Here is a 17096-nt window from a genome sequence, read left to right on the forward strand (position 1 = left end):
CAGGTAAAATGTCTGAAGGGGTAAAGGAATGTGAAAAGTTTGGGAACCACTGCTCTACGGCATAATTGATCCTGTGTCAATAATTTACAAGAAAGGCCAGTGTTTTATTGAGCATTATTATGAAATGTTTGTCCAAAAATACAGCCTAAAAAACCACGAGGAACGTTATCCTATTTTATTTTATTTTTTTAATTGATTGATATAAAAAAAAATTAAAAAAATCATGTACCCCTAAGGCAGGGGACGCCAACCTGCGGCTCTGGAGCCTCATGTGGCTCTTTGACTCTTTTGGCTCCCTATAGCTTTCAAAAATATTGAAATAAAAATGTATTTTCTTACAGAGGGTATTATGATTAATGATTTTGACACCAAATAAAATCACAATATAACAATTTGTCAACCTAAAAATAAATCACATTGTGCAAAAACTTCCACCTTCCTAGTTCACCTCCTGAAACATCTACAGACCATTAACTTTTCCTGCACCTGTGGTTAATCTTAAATTTTAAATCCCTGGTAAGATAACTAAATCAACTAAAAGACTATCCTGGAAGTAAATATACATTTGAATTGTGTGGGGACAGATTCATTTAACTGCCAACATGCCAGCTGAGCTAAATATGCTTGATATGTGGCAAGAAATTAGCAAGTGTTGACTGACATTATGTGTTATCAAATTCAAGTTTGTTTATTGTTTTTTTTTTTGTAGCCCTTCGATTAAATTATCTAAAAAGAATATTCTTTACATAACATTATCCAATATAATTTTAACTGTATAGAATTTTAAACACTATGTTGTCTTCATTAAAACAGGTACTTTTTTCGGCTCCAGGAGGACTTTAATCCAGGTGAGATGAGGCAAAATGGCTCTTTTGGGAGTAAATCCCTGCTCTAGAGGTACGTGTTACCTTTGGTGCGCGAAACTACAGTGATTGTCAATGTTCCGAGTGACAGTGAACGCAGCTTGTCTGAAGTCCCACCGCGCATGTGCAGAACACAGAAGAGCGTGCTGGCGCCAAACGACTGTGTGCTCTTATGTTTATGTTCAGATTATTTAGCTCATCGTAGACAGCGGCTTCTTTGTTGGCACTAACAGTTCAGAACGACGGCATTCTGCCACTAAAGGAGTAGCTCGTTGTTACATGCTACCGTTCATGTCTCTGTAGCGCTGAGTCAAAAGTCAGGATGCCTTTACTGACCATAAAGGGGGTGACGGTGGATTTCCCCTTTCCTCCCTACGACTGTCAGACAAAATACATGGAAAAAGTGATGGAATGTCTGCAAGGGGTAAGAAGCATCGGGAACATGTAACTGTGACAGACTGAGTTGTGTTGTTTTTGTTGTGTTGTCCTGTTAAACTTTGACATAACGTCACTTGTTCGTTTTTTTTCTAACCTGTGGTGTGTAACAGATGATGCTGACCACCATTACCATAATGCCCTTACTGTGCATATACCCACTCCTACACACTTAATTACATAATAATGTAATGTCATGTACAACGTAACCCTACAGCACAAACCTGGCCCTTTAGACCAGTGGTTCCCAACCGTTCTTTTCTTGTGGACCTTGTTCTTGAGTACCCCCCGTCACTCATACGTGTTCATGACTCTCCAAATGTAGAACATAACACAACTGAATATTCAACACAAGTCATTTTATTTCATTTCTTTAAATTGAACAGTTAATATTCAGGCATTATCTTATTTACCTCAAATTAAACATAAAATGACGTTGCCTTCAAGGCAAAACAAATGATAAATATAAGATTATAGAAAACGTTTGTATGATTAATACTGTATTATTAATACTAACATATTATGATTATGATTATATTGTTATTAAAAAATAATAAAGTTGAAATGAGAAAAAAAAAAAGTAATAAATAAATACAAAACAAATAATTGACTTACCTGTGTCATATATAACTTATGACATTTACCACAAAAGGAGCTTCTTTGACAATGTCTCTTTTAAACAGGCATTTCAACTTTAAAAACAAGTCATAGCGCACACGTACCATTTTACTGACGAACTTATGAAATGACTGAGAATATTTTTTATTATCTCAGAAATAAATTCTTAATTTTTCCAAGTGCCCCCTGCAATGTGCTCACGTACCCCTAGGGGAACATGGACCCCTGGTTGAGAAACACTGCTTTAGACCATCAATATCGGTTTGCAAGAGACAGTTAAAAAAAACAGAAAAAACGAATTATTGTTCAGATTACTAAATAATTCAGTTGTTGATAAATCAGCTAGGATATCTCAGATATCTAAATGCACAAATTCAATGTATATTCCACAATATTTGGAGAATCGCAATTTTCCCATGACTGCAGTCATTTTAAATTTTAAATTGTTTTAAAAAAAAAAAATCAAATTTTCTGCAATTATTTAACACAATTTCCACAAATTAAATTAAAATTGGTCACAAAATTAATTAAATTTGAAAGAGCAAATCCTGCAGGAACTTACTGCTTGGATATTGTTGGTGCCATACATACTTTATGTCTGATTTATATGTTGTGTAAAGTACAAACTAGGGTACATCAATCAATAGTACCCCCCATGACAGTTTGTGTACCCTTGGAGGTACCCGTACCCCAGTTTGGAAACCTAGGCCCTATTTTATGTTACCCTGCTTCTAAAAGCAGCCGTAGACCACTGTAACACAGAGCATGGTCAGCAAACAGGCACATTTAAGTATTACTCAGCATTGCTTAATGCGTTAACCAGCCTGGTAGTTTGAAAAGTCCATTCTGAATAATGAAGCCTGACTAATAAATCCAGAAGTAATGTGCAGTGGAAGCCATCATTGTGGCATATTTACTGAAGAATCAATATATAAATTATTTCGTTAATGTGTGATATATTAAATGACATTTAATTGCTTGCACACAGTTAAACACGATAAGCAGATTGGCGTTTTACTGGTGAGCGAATGATTGAGAAAACTTGTATAATTTTACAATTGATTTCTTCGCACAACCAGCCAACACTCTGACCCAGCCACTTGATAAATGATGCACCAGTTGAATTTAAACATTACTAAAGGCACTAATATTTTAGTGTAGTCTTTATTTGAGGGGACAACGCATAGAGACATTAAGATCATAAAAGACAAAGATGTTCTACACCAGAGTATAGCTAAACAGCTAGTTTCCATCTGTTGTCCCTGGTTACCTGTATAAAACATGCAATAACATGCAATAAATTACAATGGTTAAAAAAAAATGTTCAAGAACAGTCAATTAAGAACACTCAGAATGTGCACTGACACTGACCCACGCACACACACGTACAACATCACACCTGTACATTACATCCACACCTCTCATTTACAGCAACACACCTGGACAATAGATTCTATCATTATTTATAAACACTAACCACAAGTTCAATACAGTACATTTCATAAAATACACGTTAATCCCATTCATGAATATATACACATCACCGGTAAGTTGTAATGTGGTTCAAACATAGTGTCCACAACTTTTACTAATGTTCAACTTCATTGGTGCACATAATGTGAGTGTTACTCAAGTGAAGGGCTTTACTGTCCCTTAACGAAACAAAACAAGAGAGTGTCTATTCGTACGGCAGCCGTAGGGACAACCCCCAGTGCTATTTGTACGTTTACTGAAGTACAAGTACGTAGTGTCTTTGGGGTTAGGGTTAGATTATGTGTGAATATCACAACAATTGATAAATACGTAGCATGTCCGTAACATACAGAAATACAAGTATGTAGTGTCTTAGTCACGTGACCTAAACTGGCCAATGACGGGCGCTACGTTTGGATAGAATGTTGGTATATAGATACGGCCACCATACAAGTAGCCACTGCCAAAAAAACTACATTCCTTTAACCATGCAGGATAAACAAAGTTTCATCTTTATGTGATGATATATCTTGGTAAACATGCACTATTTGTGTTGAATGACAAATGAAGGAGTCTGATGACATACTTGATGATGGACAGAGGTACACGAGGATTGGTCCAAGAGAAGCTGGAGAGGAGCAAAAGAGCCATACGTTGCTCAAGGAGTGCATGATGCAAACCCCTTTTATGCTCCTAGATATCCCTAGATAAAAATTAATCAAACCAGAAAGTATTTAATTTTCACCACAATTACATCATATTCAGATTGCTTTAATGTTTCCATCACTAGTAGTAAATGCTCATTGTGCCAAATAGTGACCCAAAGCTTCTTCTGTCTATAATCATGATGAACAGATAGAAGCACCAGTTATTTATTTCTAAACAGCTGGCCTTGTCAGATTATAACTGTCACTAAACATGAATATATTTGTTTATTGTTTATTTGTATTGAAGCTCTTTGCTTGAATGTTTTAGAGGCAAAATGGAGTTCTGGAGAGTCCCACAGGAACTGGGAAAACCTTGTGCCTGCTGTGTGCCACCTTGGCCTGGAGGCAGTGCTTTAAGGACACCATCTCTGCACGCAAGATATCTGAGAGGCTGGGGGAGGGGGAGATGTTCCCAAACACCCCACTCTCATCATGGGGCACAGCTTCCACTGACGGTGACAAACAAAGTGGGTCAATGCAGGAACACGTTCACTGTCTAATGTCAGCAACACACACAACACACGGTGGTTCTAAGCCATCAGGAAACAGCAGCAGAGTAAAAAAAAAAAGATGAAAATGCTGTAAATTACTTTTTACGGACAAGCCTGCTAAGGATCTTCCTGAGCTCGTGTTATTCACAAATGACCATATGATCCCTGACGTCGCCAGCCCCATGGTGCAATTGTAAACATGTCTATTCAGCATTGCTTAATGTACGACTAAAGAAAAATCTAGGGATTGACCGATATTGATTTTTTAGGGCCAATGCCGATACCGATTTTTTTTTTTTTTTTTTTTCCATCAGCCTTAGCCGATGAGCCGATATTTGGAGCCGATACTAGTTTTGCTCCCTCAATTTACATCATAAAAATTACACAATGATGATGACAAATGGTACAAGTTTTAATTTAAAAAAAAAAAAAAAGAAAATGAACAAATAATAAAAACGGTATGCAGAACAAGTAAAAAATAGTGAGACATTTCATGAAATATTATGAAAGAGAACTGTTCGTCCTTGTCCTGAAAATAGCTTTGACAAAAGTTGGCCTGACTTAAGTTATAATTTATTAACAGGATTATTGAGTATAAAGATATATAATTATACTATTACACAGCATAGCCATGCATGCTGATGAATAGTTGACTTAACTGGCGTACCGTGGTTTTGTATGAAGTAAAGATTGACAATGACTTGAGATATTTGCTAAATGTTTTAATGTTTTAGTGACAATATTATGTTTTTCTGCAACAAGCAGTGGCTGAAATAACAGGTCATTTATTTTATATAATTTTAAAAGACGACGTAACATTTAAAAAAAAAAATAACAGCAAAGCATAACAACAGGTTCTGTTTTTTTTTTTTTTTTTTCAAAAAGGCTGTACTTGAATTAAATTAACAGTAGCATAACCAACTTAGCATCTGCATTGCTTCATCCCATGGAATTCAATTCAGAGGGTCCAGCTGATAGTGGGGTCTCCTAACCCTCTTCCCCTGGTCAGGGGTCTGCAACCTTTACTCTACAAGGAACCATTGAACCTCATCTCACCTGGATTAAAGTCCTCCTGTAGCCAAAAAAATACCTTCTCAATGAAGACAATACAGTGAAATACGTTCTATAAAATTTTATAGAATAATGTTTGATTTTATTTATATTGATCATGTAAATGGAAACTTAAAACCAGTTTAAAATGAAATAAAATTAATTGATATCAAGAAATAAAACAGTATCTTGCATCTTCAAATTCTTATGCATCTCAGTTTACATGAACTCAGTGTTATATAAATAAGTATTTTTTTTAGTTAATGTATTTTAAAGGCTACAAAAGGTAACTTGAATTTGATAACACATGACCATATGGTCAACACATGCTAATTGCTAATTTCTTGCCACACATAAAGCATGCATATTTAACCACACAATTAAAATCTCTATTTTCTTCCAGAATAGTGTTTTTGTTAGTTTAGTTATCTTACCACGGATTTAAAACTTAAGGGTAGACACAGTTGCAGGAAAGTTGATGGTCTGTAGATTGAGTCATTGCACAACGTGATTTATTTTAGGTTAACAAAATTGTTATATCTTGATTTTATTTGTCATTAATCATTAATAGCCTCTGTAAAAAAATAACTTTATTTTAATAGTTTTTTTTTTAAAGCTATAGGGAGCCATTGCAAAAGAGTCAAAGGGCCACATTAGGCCCCAGAGCCACAGGTTGCGGACCCCTGCTCTAGGAGAACCACAGCTGAACATCTGTCCTGGCATCATAGTCCATCAGTTTTGGTCCCTCAATGCTGGTTCTGATGAGCGTGTACACTCTGTCACTGAGCTCAGCACGTTCTTCCTTTTTACTGCTGCTCTCATTGTGAATGTGCTCTCAGTGAAGCACTCGTTACATCTGGCTCCGTTTGCGGACCACACACACTCCAAAGGAGCACATTGGTGTTTATACTCTGTGCATTCACCGTTGAATTACCCGCAGCCAAGTTGTGTGAGCGCGCACCGTCTCCTCGGCTCACCCGCTGCGCGGAGCGAGAGAGAGAAAGAAGTGCACTCTGTGGAACGTGACGAAGCGCTCAGCCGCTCCATCCAAAATAATGTCACTCGTACGGATGCGACATATAAAAATTTTCATTGGCACACTCTGAAAATATACTCGCATATGCGACCATTTTGGTCGCAGTCTCTCTCCCTGCTATATGATGTAGTTAAACCCCATGATGATGGATGTGTTTTTTCTTTTTTCTTCCAGGTTACTACACTGATATCCCCAAGATAATTTATGCTTCCAGGACACACTCTCAGCTGGCACAGGTCATCAATGAGTTAAAGAACACGTCATACAGGTAACTTTGTACACACAGTGATATGCATTCCATTAGAAGAATGCGCTAAGGATGGTAGGTCTAAAGCCAAATAATAAAACTTTGTATCTTTGAGTCATTTATATCAACTGTTATCCTTTAGCTACACTAACAGTTTGGGTCAATTTCATTATTGTCAGTCAAAATCAAACTAATAAATGAAAATATTAAATCAGCATCTTAACAGAAAAGTATATCAATTTGAAACGCACACATTTGCAAAATGTAACCTGACACAATCAAAAACCCTGTGTATTCAATGTTCTTGAACACAGTTTCCAGATGTTTCACAAGTAATCCACCGAAACTTTGTCCCACAAACTAAAAATGAATTAATGCTTTTTGACAACATTGTAATGGCAGCAGTTTAAACAAACAATACACTAAACCATTCAGCAAGACTGGAATCTCCCATTTTGTTTGCCTAAATCAGTCTGTCAGGTAAAGATTGGAGAGCTGGTTCACTTTGGCCATCACAACACGTAATATCCCTTTATAGCAGTTGTTCTCAAACTTTTTTGGGTGTTCCTCACTTTAAACGAAAGTGAGCTTTCAAGCTCCACCTCCGCCCATTGCCCCCCAAATGATCCTGACAAATAACATATTTTCAAATATTGAACTAACAAAACAAGTAACGTCATATTTCATAATTAATCAAAAACTAAATTAAACTAATTACCTGCATAAAAAAACAAATGTAAAAGTGCACTAGTCCAAAATACTCAATGCATAAGTCACATTGCTGATGAACTGGTGAATAGAAACATTATTTAAACAAAAATAAATCAAAACAAAAAATGGATGTCACGAAAATCACACATCATCCAGAGGTAGTGTATAATTAATCTACTGGTGCTCCCTGTTTCTTGTGATCAACGTCCATGTGTGTTGACGACTGCCATTAGTGGCTCACGGTATTATGGAATTATAACGTGCAAAATAAATATATTTACTGCCCTCAACAAAGCTGTGTAATGGTTTTTGCAAAAGTGTCAAATCGTAGGAATTTTAACATCTATTGTTCCTCAAACCAGCCTCACAGTCGATAGTCAGTCACCTGATTATTTGGATATTAATTGGACCATAACAACGCAACACAAAACATGAACGTGAGCATCTTTTTACGAGCTAAAACATCCATTGACTGTATGAAAACAGGAGCAGGACCAGAAAACTGCTGACATAAATTCTAAACAGTCCTATTGTGTGAGGAGATTTGGTCCAGGACCTGTGGAGGGAAACCAGGTGCAGTGGACTTCAGTTCTCGCTCTAATTTCCCCATAAATATCCAAATATGTCACAAACAGAACAATATAATTTTTTAAACAGAAAAACGCTGCTTATCTGTATTTCTGTTTTGGTTTTAAGTCAGTAAAACAAAATGACCACACCGTTTATTTGTTATTTTGATTTGGTTTTAAAACGGAAAAACCTGAAGAGTGAAGGGTACAGGGATTCCTTCATGTTCAGCTATTACCTTCAACCTTTTCAACTCAATTCAACTATTTCAACTTTTTCAACCCATTACAACCTTATTGCTAATGTTCAGCTAATGCTAGGTTAGTGTTAATGCTCGGCTAATCCTAACATTAGGCTATGCTAATGCTAGGTTAATGCTAATGTTAATGCAGTGCGACGTGGGCCAGCACCTGCATCCTCACTTGCATTTCCTTCCGGAAATGCAAATACTCTAGTTAATGTTGTTGTCTTGCTGAGGGGGCTGTTTACTCCTGTGCTTCCTACACAGGACAAATGATTCAAAATAGAAGGTTCTCGTGCGTGTCCATTATTCTGATACTTAAACTGACTGTGTCTGTGTGTGATCAGGCCGAAGGTGTGCGTACTGGGCTCGAGAGAACAGTTGTGTATCAATCCAGAGGTCATGCGCCAGGAGAGTCACCATGTAAAGGTCAGCCAAATCCTTCCCACTCTGAAGACGCATAAAAGTCCAGTCAGTGTATGTGCTTTTATAGACAGGTTTCTGTGCAGCGTTATCACGGATATGTGCCCGCAGAAAGCAGGGACATTCTCATTGTTTACAAGTGGAGTCGAATAAAGTAAATGACAAGGAGTAGGTTGTGCTGTTAACTGTACAAACAGTATAAAGGATGGATGGAAATGGTATAATATCCCGAGGGGATCTCATGCGTTTGCCAAAAGATGATGATCATTATGGCTCCAAGTCTGAGCTTTTCCCCCCCCGGTTGCGCACATAACTAGTATTATTTGTATACAATAAACCCGTCTATGGTTGCTGAACAGTGTCAATGCACACATTTATTAGATCACCTTAATGTCCAGAAAACATCTGGATCGTTTGTGGTTATGGATTAAAGCTGCAGTTTGTAGAATCGTGAGATGCTCCACACTCCCCCCTCCCCTCCGGAACAAAAGTTACCGGTCTTCTTGTGGACGCAGAAAACATCTGGATCGTTTGTGGTTATGGATTAAAGCTGCAGTTTGTAGAATCGTGAGATGCTCCACACTCCCCCCTCCCCTCCGGAACAAAAGTTACCGGTCTTCTTGTGGACGCACACGCACACTGGAACTCTTTGCGACTGTTTTCTCCATAGAGACTAGTAACAAATGTGGGGACTTTATCTTGAGTTATTGGAGAGTTTTCTGATGTTTTAGAGACATGAAAGCACGTATCACTCGCTGCTGTGAGGACAGTAACTAGACTCTCAGAGCTGCTCCTCACATGAGCAGCTGTGCCCAGCTGATCAGAGCAGACTCACTCCACATTGCAAATAAATTGGGTCTGTTCTCTCCACCTTAGATAATGTTTCTCTTAGATTTACAAGCTTTGTATCCCATCTGTTATCACTCTCTTTCTCTCTGACTCGGTATGTGGGGCGGACTGCATGCTGACTGAATGCGGATTGCGCGCAGTCCGCCGCGCAAACACAGTTAGAGGAACCTTCGCGGAGTCTGTTCCTCCTGAACATGTTTAAGCCTTGAGAATGTTGCTTCTCCACCTCAGTCTTCCTTTTCCCTCTTGCTTTGCCGTGTAACCGCTGTGCCAAAAGCCGCGTTAGAGACTTCTGTTTGAATATCATTTGAATCCTCTATTCATGTCGAGGCGCTCTCTGATGTTTTTACATCTCTACGTCTTTAATTAGATTTACTATATAATGACTTGTTTTCCAGGTGCACATGTGCAGATCAAAGGTGTCCACCAGATCATGCTTCTACCATAACAATGTTGAAGGTAATGTAACTTTTAGAACTAATGTTCTCATCTCGTTGGTCAGGACCTTAAAGTGTACGTGCATTTGTCTTAGTAGAAAAGGAAAAATGATGTTGTGTTTTTTATTTTGAAGAAGATTTATCAATGCAACTGAATATGGGAAGCCGTTTGAGCATAAACTTTATCAGTGTTCAACCATTATTAAGCTCTACTAGTGCTCTATTTTGGAGTACATGTCCTCAAATTAATTTTACTAGTGCGTAAGTAAACTTTAGTCGAGAAGTAAAAACTGCCACTAATGCTGCTAGTGACGCAAAAAGTGAAAGTTTTTCATTTCAAAGTCTACCTTGTGTTTTTGAAAAGCATCTTTTGGCTTTAGAATATAAAAGTATAAACCTTTGAAATAAACCTTTATTTTGTTGCCCACGGTAATTTTGTGTTAGACAGAATCTAATGTAACGTTTTTATTAGAAGTGTTAAAGTAATGGAATGTTGTTCTTTTTTGTTGTTGTTGGCTATGCTACAGGCATGTAAAAACATCTTCTGTAGAAAAATACACAATAAATATGTGATGTTTATAATGCAGTCATTATATTAGCAGAAATGTAACAATAAAGAACACTCTGGTCACTAGACCTTTTTTGGAGAGATCATGTAATAAATAGTTTAATAACATTACAGTTAATTAAGAGGAATCAAAGAAAACAAACGTATGTTTTCCATATATGCTGCTGAATGTAGTGTTTAGAAGTTTTGTTTTAATTGTGCCGGATCAATTCCTTCTTTCTTTTCTTAGAGAAGAGCACTGACAGAGACTTGACAAGCTCCATTCTTGATGTGGAAGATTTGGTCAAATTTGGCAACAAACAAAAGTAAGATTGCTGTTCTTGTTTCTGCATAGGTTCTAAAACCTTTATTTTCAAAAAGTACTTTTGTGTTTATTTAAAAAGAAAACTTCTGTTGATTTCAATTATTATTAAACCCTATACTTACAGCATTATAGAAGCAAACTCAAGCATGGTAAAGGAAGTAGCAATGACAGACTTGTTGGTTATAGGAATACACTATTCACTTAGCAAATATAACAAAGCAGTTTGAGTTCCAAAAACCTGATTTTTTTCTTTAGAGATGAATAAAGCAGTTGTTGGTTTCTTTAATGTGATGCACAGGCCCAGGGTTCATGCAAGGATTAACACAGGCTTAAAAACATTGAAATCTAATTGTTGGTGCTTAACTCTCACAGCTGTAGTGCTTTAAAAAATAAGTATGCTTAAAATAAAAATACATTTTGTTTTTCACATCCTCATTCATGAATTCAAGCCCCAAGCTGCCTGATATTTAGTAACAAATAAGTTAATACAGTTACAGATATTATCATAACCAAAGCACACATTTTATTCATACAATCTGCATTATTGTGAGCAAAGTGAGAATTTTTAATGAAAACAACATACATTTTTAATGATCTGAAGGATGGGCATCAATAAAAACAAAGTTGTGTCAGGATGATATAATGTCAAAATGAGGTTATGTGTTTAAAGAAGTATTAGTAAAAAAGAAAAAAAAAGTATGCAGTAAAAAGTAATTTCAGACTCATTAGCCAACACAACAGAATTTATTAACACATCTGGCCTTGCTAATTACTGCACAAAAGGTTATCAGGTATAGTAATTCCTACTATTGTATGTTCCAAACTAACATTGGCTCTTAATGTTTGTATGCAGGGTGTGTCCATATTACCTGTCCATTTCCCTCAAACAGCAAGCAGATGTTATTTTTATGCCTTACAACTACATGCTGGATCCAAAGGTGAGTTACTTTAATTCTCTTGGAAAGATGACACAAATGTTGTAGGTAGTTTTATTCCTATCATACGACCCTGAACAAAACTTAAAAAACAAGGGGGAAATGAACAGTTTTGTAATTTTGCATGTTTATTATAACTAGGTAGTAAGGGACAAAAAAAATCAGGCAAATTATTCAAATTGCATTTAGGTTTTTAATCAAAGGCTTTTATTAGTGACACAATCTGACTGGCTTGTCATTTTCTGTCAGTCATTCATTCCATCATGACCCTTAAAGGTAGGGTTGGTGATTTTCGAAAGCTAGCATGATTTTGAATGTAGCTTCACCGACGGCTCCGCCTTTAGTCCCCTCCCCTCTGTGCTCCGTTTCACTCACATGCACGAGCACCGCTGCTCCAGAATCAGACCTCAGCTCATCGCTTGTTGTCTCATTCAGCAGTAAGTAAACACTGAACTTTATCATTACGGTATATATGTTAATAAACGTGACTAAAACGCAGTTTTAAGTCCGTCACCGGTGACACGCTGTGAGTGTGGGCTCGTGCACGTGAGGGGTTGAGAACAAGCAGGGAGACAGGGAGACGTGAAAAGCAGTCTTTTTTCCTTGGTCGAAGTTTTTACAGGTTTACAGCTGCTCCAGATGATAGATTTTCTTTGTTCCTTTTTCAGAGAACATAAGATCTTCATTTCTGTCAGGACATAAAGAAAATTTCAACCAAATACCTTTAAATGGCAAAGCTACAAAGCCTTTATCTGCTTGAATGTGGAAGAATTGTTCAAATGAAGAGGCAACGCCTCTCGTTATGTGCCATCAAAGCTAAGGTTGGAAGTAATTGAGTCATTTTAATTTTCTCCACAAATATGGAAGGTTATCAAATAAAAAGTCAAGTAGTAGAACAGGAGCATCCAATGGTTGTTTATGAAAACATGTTAACTTCCACTCTGTAATCATTAGACGGCCTCTGCGAAACATGATCTCTTCTCTTATTGCTTCACAGAGCCGCAAAGCACACAACATTGATCTGAATGGCGCTGTGGTCATTTTTGACGAAGCTCATAATGTGGTAGGACCAGCTTTTACTTTGTAACATCGGTCAGCTTTAATGTCCATAGGAGGCTTGTAGTTTCAGTTTTTACTAATGACTTTTAAACTAATCAATCAGCCTTAGACCTGCATGTGCTGCTGCTCCAGTTGTCATTGTGTTTGATTTCTATAGGAAAAGACCTGTGAACAATCGACGTCATTCGATCTGACTCCCTATGACTTAGCCTCAGCCATCAGTGCCGTGGACAAGCTGCTCGTGGAGCAGGTCAAAGATGTCGACCAGAAAGACTCTGTGTCCGAAGACTTCAACGTTGAAAACCTCATGGGTTAGGGTTTATTTTGCTATCATCTCAGAGACATACATAAGGGTGCAGGAAGTTGGAGTTAAAGTCCTGTAGTGGAGCAGTACTGCACTTTTTCAATCCGAGGAACATTTTTCATACTTTCATTCTTGTGGGAGAAAATAATCCCCCAGTACTCAGATGATGACTAAGCTCATTGCAGCCTTTTTATTAGCAATTTTCTTTAAAAAAAAGTATTGTTTTTTTGTAAGAAGTTAATCTATTTTAGTATTTAAGTTTTTAAATAAACTCTTAGTAAAAATGTTTGTTCACTATGAATTTATTTTGCTTTGTTGATTTGGTTTAATTAAAAAAAAAAAAAAAAAAAACATTTTTATAAAAACATTAATAACTTAAGCAGTACATTCAATATATTAATACAGAAATATAATGTAAATAAAATGACTGATATTATAAAGGATGATCTGTAAATACAGTTGATGATAAAAGGGAAATTTTGGTGGAACAAAGCTTTGGGTGGATCACTCTAACTACATTTTAGTTTATTTCAACATTAAAAGCCAAAACTGTATCTGTGTGAAGCATCATTAACTTAACAGCGTTATCCCCATTGACTCACTGCATACAACTATGACAGGTTACAGACAACTGTAGACATTCACACACATTTAATTTAAACTCACAGTTTAATCAAAATAACCAACGACACTTGCTTTCAGAATATGCAAATGTTTTTTCATTATTTTCAAATCTTTTCCTCTCTTTCAGATTCTAATATAAGTGTTGAGTCCATCGCTAAAGTCAAACGTAAGTTCTTAGCGATGAACAAATACTATTAAATTTTACGTCTGTGCTACAAACTGCAGTTGGTCTGTTGTCCTCAGGTATTCTGTTGAATCTGGAAGCTGCCATTGATTCCTATGAAGTACGGAGTGACAAAGGCATCACAAAGCCTGGAATGTAAGTCTCTGTAGCTAATTACATACAGTAGAGGTTGGCAACATTTATCACAGCGGGGCCACAAAAATGTGTTTGTTTGATCAGAGGGCCACATGATCTTCATTCATGTCAGCATTTAGAATAATGAGTAATCTGAGCATTGATACAGGAAAGAACAAAGAGTTTTCATAGTCATTTTGTGTGTTTTCCTGTCATTCTGTGTATGTTAGTTGTTGTCTTGCTCGTTGTGATGCATTTTGTGCATTTCTGTTGTGTTATTGTGTGTTTTTCCTGTAAAATATGTTTTTTGGGGCCATATTGTGTATTTGTGCTGCCATTTGGCATTTTTTGGAGTAATTTTGGTGTATTTTTGTTGTTGTTTTGCTTGTTTGTTACTAATGGGGATTTGCAGAGTAATTTTTTCGTGTTTTTTTTCGTCTTTTGGTGTCAATTTCTGTAATTTTGTATATTTTTCTGAGTAATTTTGTGTATGACTGTTGTCATTTTGTCCATTTTTGTAGTAGTTTTCTGTGTATTTGGAGTATTTTCTGTGTTTTTCTTTTGTATTTTATTGTGTTTTCCTGCAATGTTGTAATTCTTTGTCTTTATAATGTAATCTTGCTTCTGTTTGTGTGCTTTTCTGTCATTTTTTACATTAACTTCGGGTGCAGCATAAAATTAGATTGAGGGCTGCATGTGGCCCCCGGGGAGCCAGTTGCCTATTGCCTATACAGCATGTCCTGAGTTCTCGTCTTAAGTTGCAGAAAGATTCCCAACCTTCTAAATTAATGCACCTCTCTGTTTCCACTTTGTTCTGCCTTGCATCTTCACTAGTGTGCTAGCATACTGATTATTCTTTTAGTTTTGTTTAACTCATAAATATTGTTAAAATATTGTTGAATGAAGAGCAACATTTATGTTAAATAAAGCTGTGTAACATGTAACATTTTGTCCAAGGTTCATCTATGAGCTGTTGGAGAGAGCCGGCCTAAAGTACAACAACAAGGCAGCGATCTCTGAAGCCCTGGAGCAGATCATGGGATGCCTTGCAGGAAGTCAGTGTCCCTTAATGTGTTTCCATTTTTTTCAGGCTTTACTTTCCTGTGCTAGGTATATATTACTCATTATTCCTGTAACTCATTATGTGTATCATGTTTTTCATCAGAGCATGGAATATTCCATAATGCAAGTGGACTGCAGAAGCTCAATGACATCATTCAGGTATGTCATGGAGAAATGTAGTTGGTCATAATTAAATAGTGAACTTTGCATTTGCCAAGTTCCCTAAAACGTTTGGAAAAATGTACTGAAGTAAGTGTACCGTGAAGAGCTGATGCTGTTCTCAAAAGGATTGCGCGGAGTTTGCAACACTAATCCGGTGAAAATGAGAGAAAAAAAATGATATTGTGCGATGCACAGAGCATACGCAAACTGAGATATGGATGCAAACTGCTCAGCCGCCACCAGCGCCGGTCTGATTTTAATGAATGTAAATGAGGGAATACTCATTACTTCTGCACAAATTTACCACCTTCGTATGGAATTAAGCCTCGGAGCAAATAGGACCTCATCCGCAAACACCAGCGCTATTTGCCACCGGAAGTTAGAGCAGCGCAGTTACCGCCAAGTGAGATCCGTGCATTAAATCAGTGCAATTTCACCTTTTCTCACTCTTTCCCTCAGTGCAGTGCATTAAGTGAGTCGGTATCAGGGTTGGGGTCAATTACTTTTTTAACTTACAGCTTTGGTCTTCAATTATCTATGTTCAATTACAACTCAATTATGATTACGTTGCCCAGCATTTTTTCCAATTACAATTGAAATTACAATTACTTCTCCCTGAAATTAATTACAATTATGTTCTCAATTACTAAAGTTCAATTACAATTACTGAGCATTTAATAAATGACCCCATAAAACGTAACCTTCCTTTTGTGTTAGCTTTCTGTTAGCATCTCTTATGATAATGGGTCAGTTTGACCCATATCTTGAATCAGCTGTAAAATACACTAAAGGAATATCATCCATCCTTATCCATGAAAACATTGGTATTAATATTTTTGATGTGGGCGTCTGAGCCTTTTTTTCTGTCAGTTTACGTAAATGACAGTTTCTATAAAATGTTCATGCCAATTACAATTACAAAGTCAATTATCTGAACTCAATTACAATTACAACAGCAACATATTTTTCAAGGACAAATTCAATTATAACTACATTACATTACATATAAATGTTCTCAACCCTGGTCGGTATGCCACGGTATGCAGTACCTGCACCCACCTTCCCCAAACCTGCTCATTATTCAGGGGCGTGACTCAGAAAGATGAACCTTGCAGACTAAAGAGGCAAAATGGCAGCTGAAGGGAGGGAGCAGGGAGGAGAGATTCAAGGTAGAAAATGGAAGGGTGGGGAAGAATTGATTATTGTAAAGTGAGAGTGAGATGTAAAGTTGTAGGCATGAGGCTTAGGTATAATGGTGGTGGCTGTGGACAGAGGGAAGGAGTGAGTGGTAATACCTAAAACAGGTATTTGGAATCAACATGTCTAAAGTTAAGCCCACTATGAGTGTTATCCCACAGTCCAAGGCATGCCAGTGCATCGTAGATCCCCCCACCCCCTTCCAAGGGCCCAGCCAGACCGCCACACCGGCATGCGGCGCGTGCAGACTGGAGGTGGTCCATCTCCAGACCTCGGCCTCACCGGGTACCACCCAAGCAGGGGCCATCCCATGCCGCACCCACTGGCATGCAAGAGCGCGGCCCGCGCCACCCACCCCGGAAGACCCCCGCCAGGACCGGCTAAGCCAGCCGGCCAAGCCCGTTGGTCCCCAAGAGCACCCCGCTGGGACCGGTA

At 37.5% G+C, this 17096-nt stretch overlaps 1 protein-coding gene across 1 annotated transcript in view; it reads left to right on the top strand.

Moving 5' to 3' along the window:
• The first annotated feature begins 993 nt into the window (after positions 1 to 993).
• rtel1 (regulator of telomere elongation helicase 1) overlaps positions 994 to 17096 on the top strand; it is a 42380-nt gene continuing 26277 nt past the window's right edge. Inside the window, exons 1-13 of the mRNA XM_028453480.1 lie at positions 994 to 1287; positions 4365 to 4563; positions 6848 to 6941; positions 8787 to 8868; positions 10110 to 10170; positions 10946 to 11021; positions 11874 to 11958; positions 12953 to 13018; positions 13172 to 13325; positions 14070 to 14108; positions 14186 to 14261; positions 15198 to 15295; positions 15406 to 15461. Of these exons, the coding sequence (XP_028309281.1) occupies positions 1186 to 1287; positions 4365 to 4563; positions 6848 to 6941; positions 8787 to 8868; positions 10110 to 10170; positions 10946 to 11021; positions 11874 to 11958; positions 12953 to 13018; positions 13172 to 13325; positions 14070 to 14108; positions 14186 to 14261; positions 15198 to 15295; positions 15406 to 15461 (1188 nt within the window). The 5' untranslated portion in view covers positions 994 to 1185. The remainder of the gene's footprint in view (positions 1288 to 4364; positions 4564 to 6847; positions 6942 to 8786; positions 8869 to 10109; positions 10171 to 10945; positions 11022 to 11873; positions 11959 to 12952; positions 13019 to 13171; positions 13326 to 14069; positions 14109 to 14185; positions 14262 to 15197; positions 15296 to 15405; positions 15462 to 17096) is intronic.

The sequence above is a fragment of the Gouania willdenowi genome, chromosome 7 (assembly GCF_900634775.1).
Source record: "Gouania willdenowi chromosome 7, fGouWil2.1, whole genome shotgun sequence".
NCBI classification, from domain to species: Eukaryota; Metazoa; Chordata; class Actinopteri; order Blenniiformes; family Gobiesocidae; genus Gouania; species Gouania willdenowi.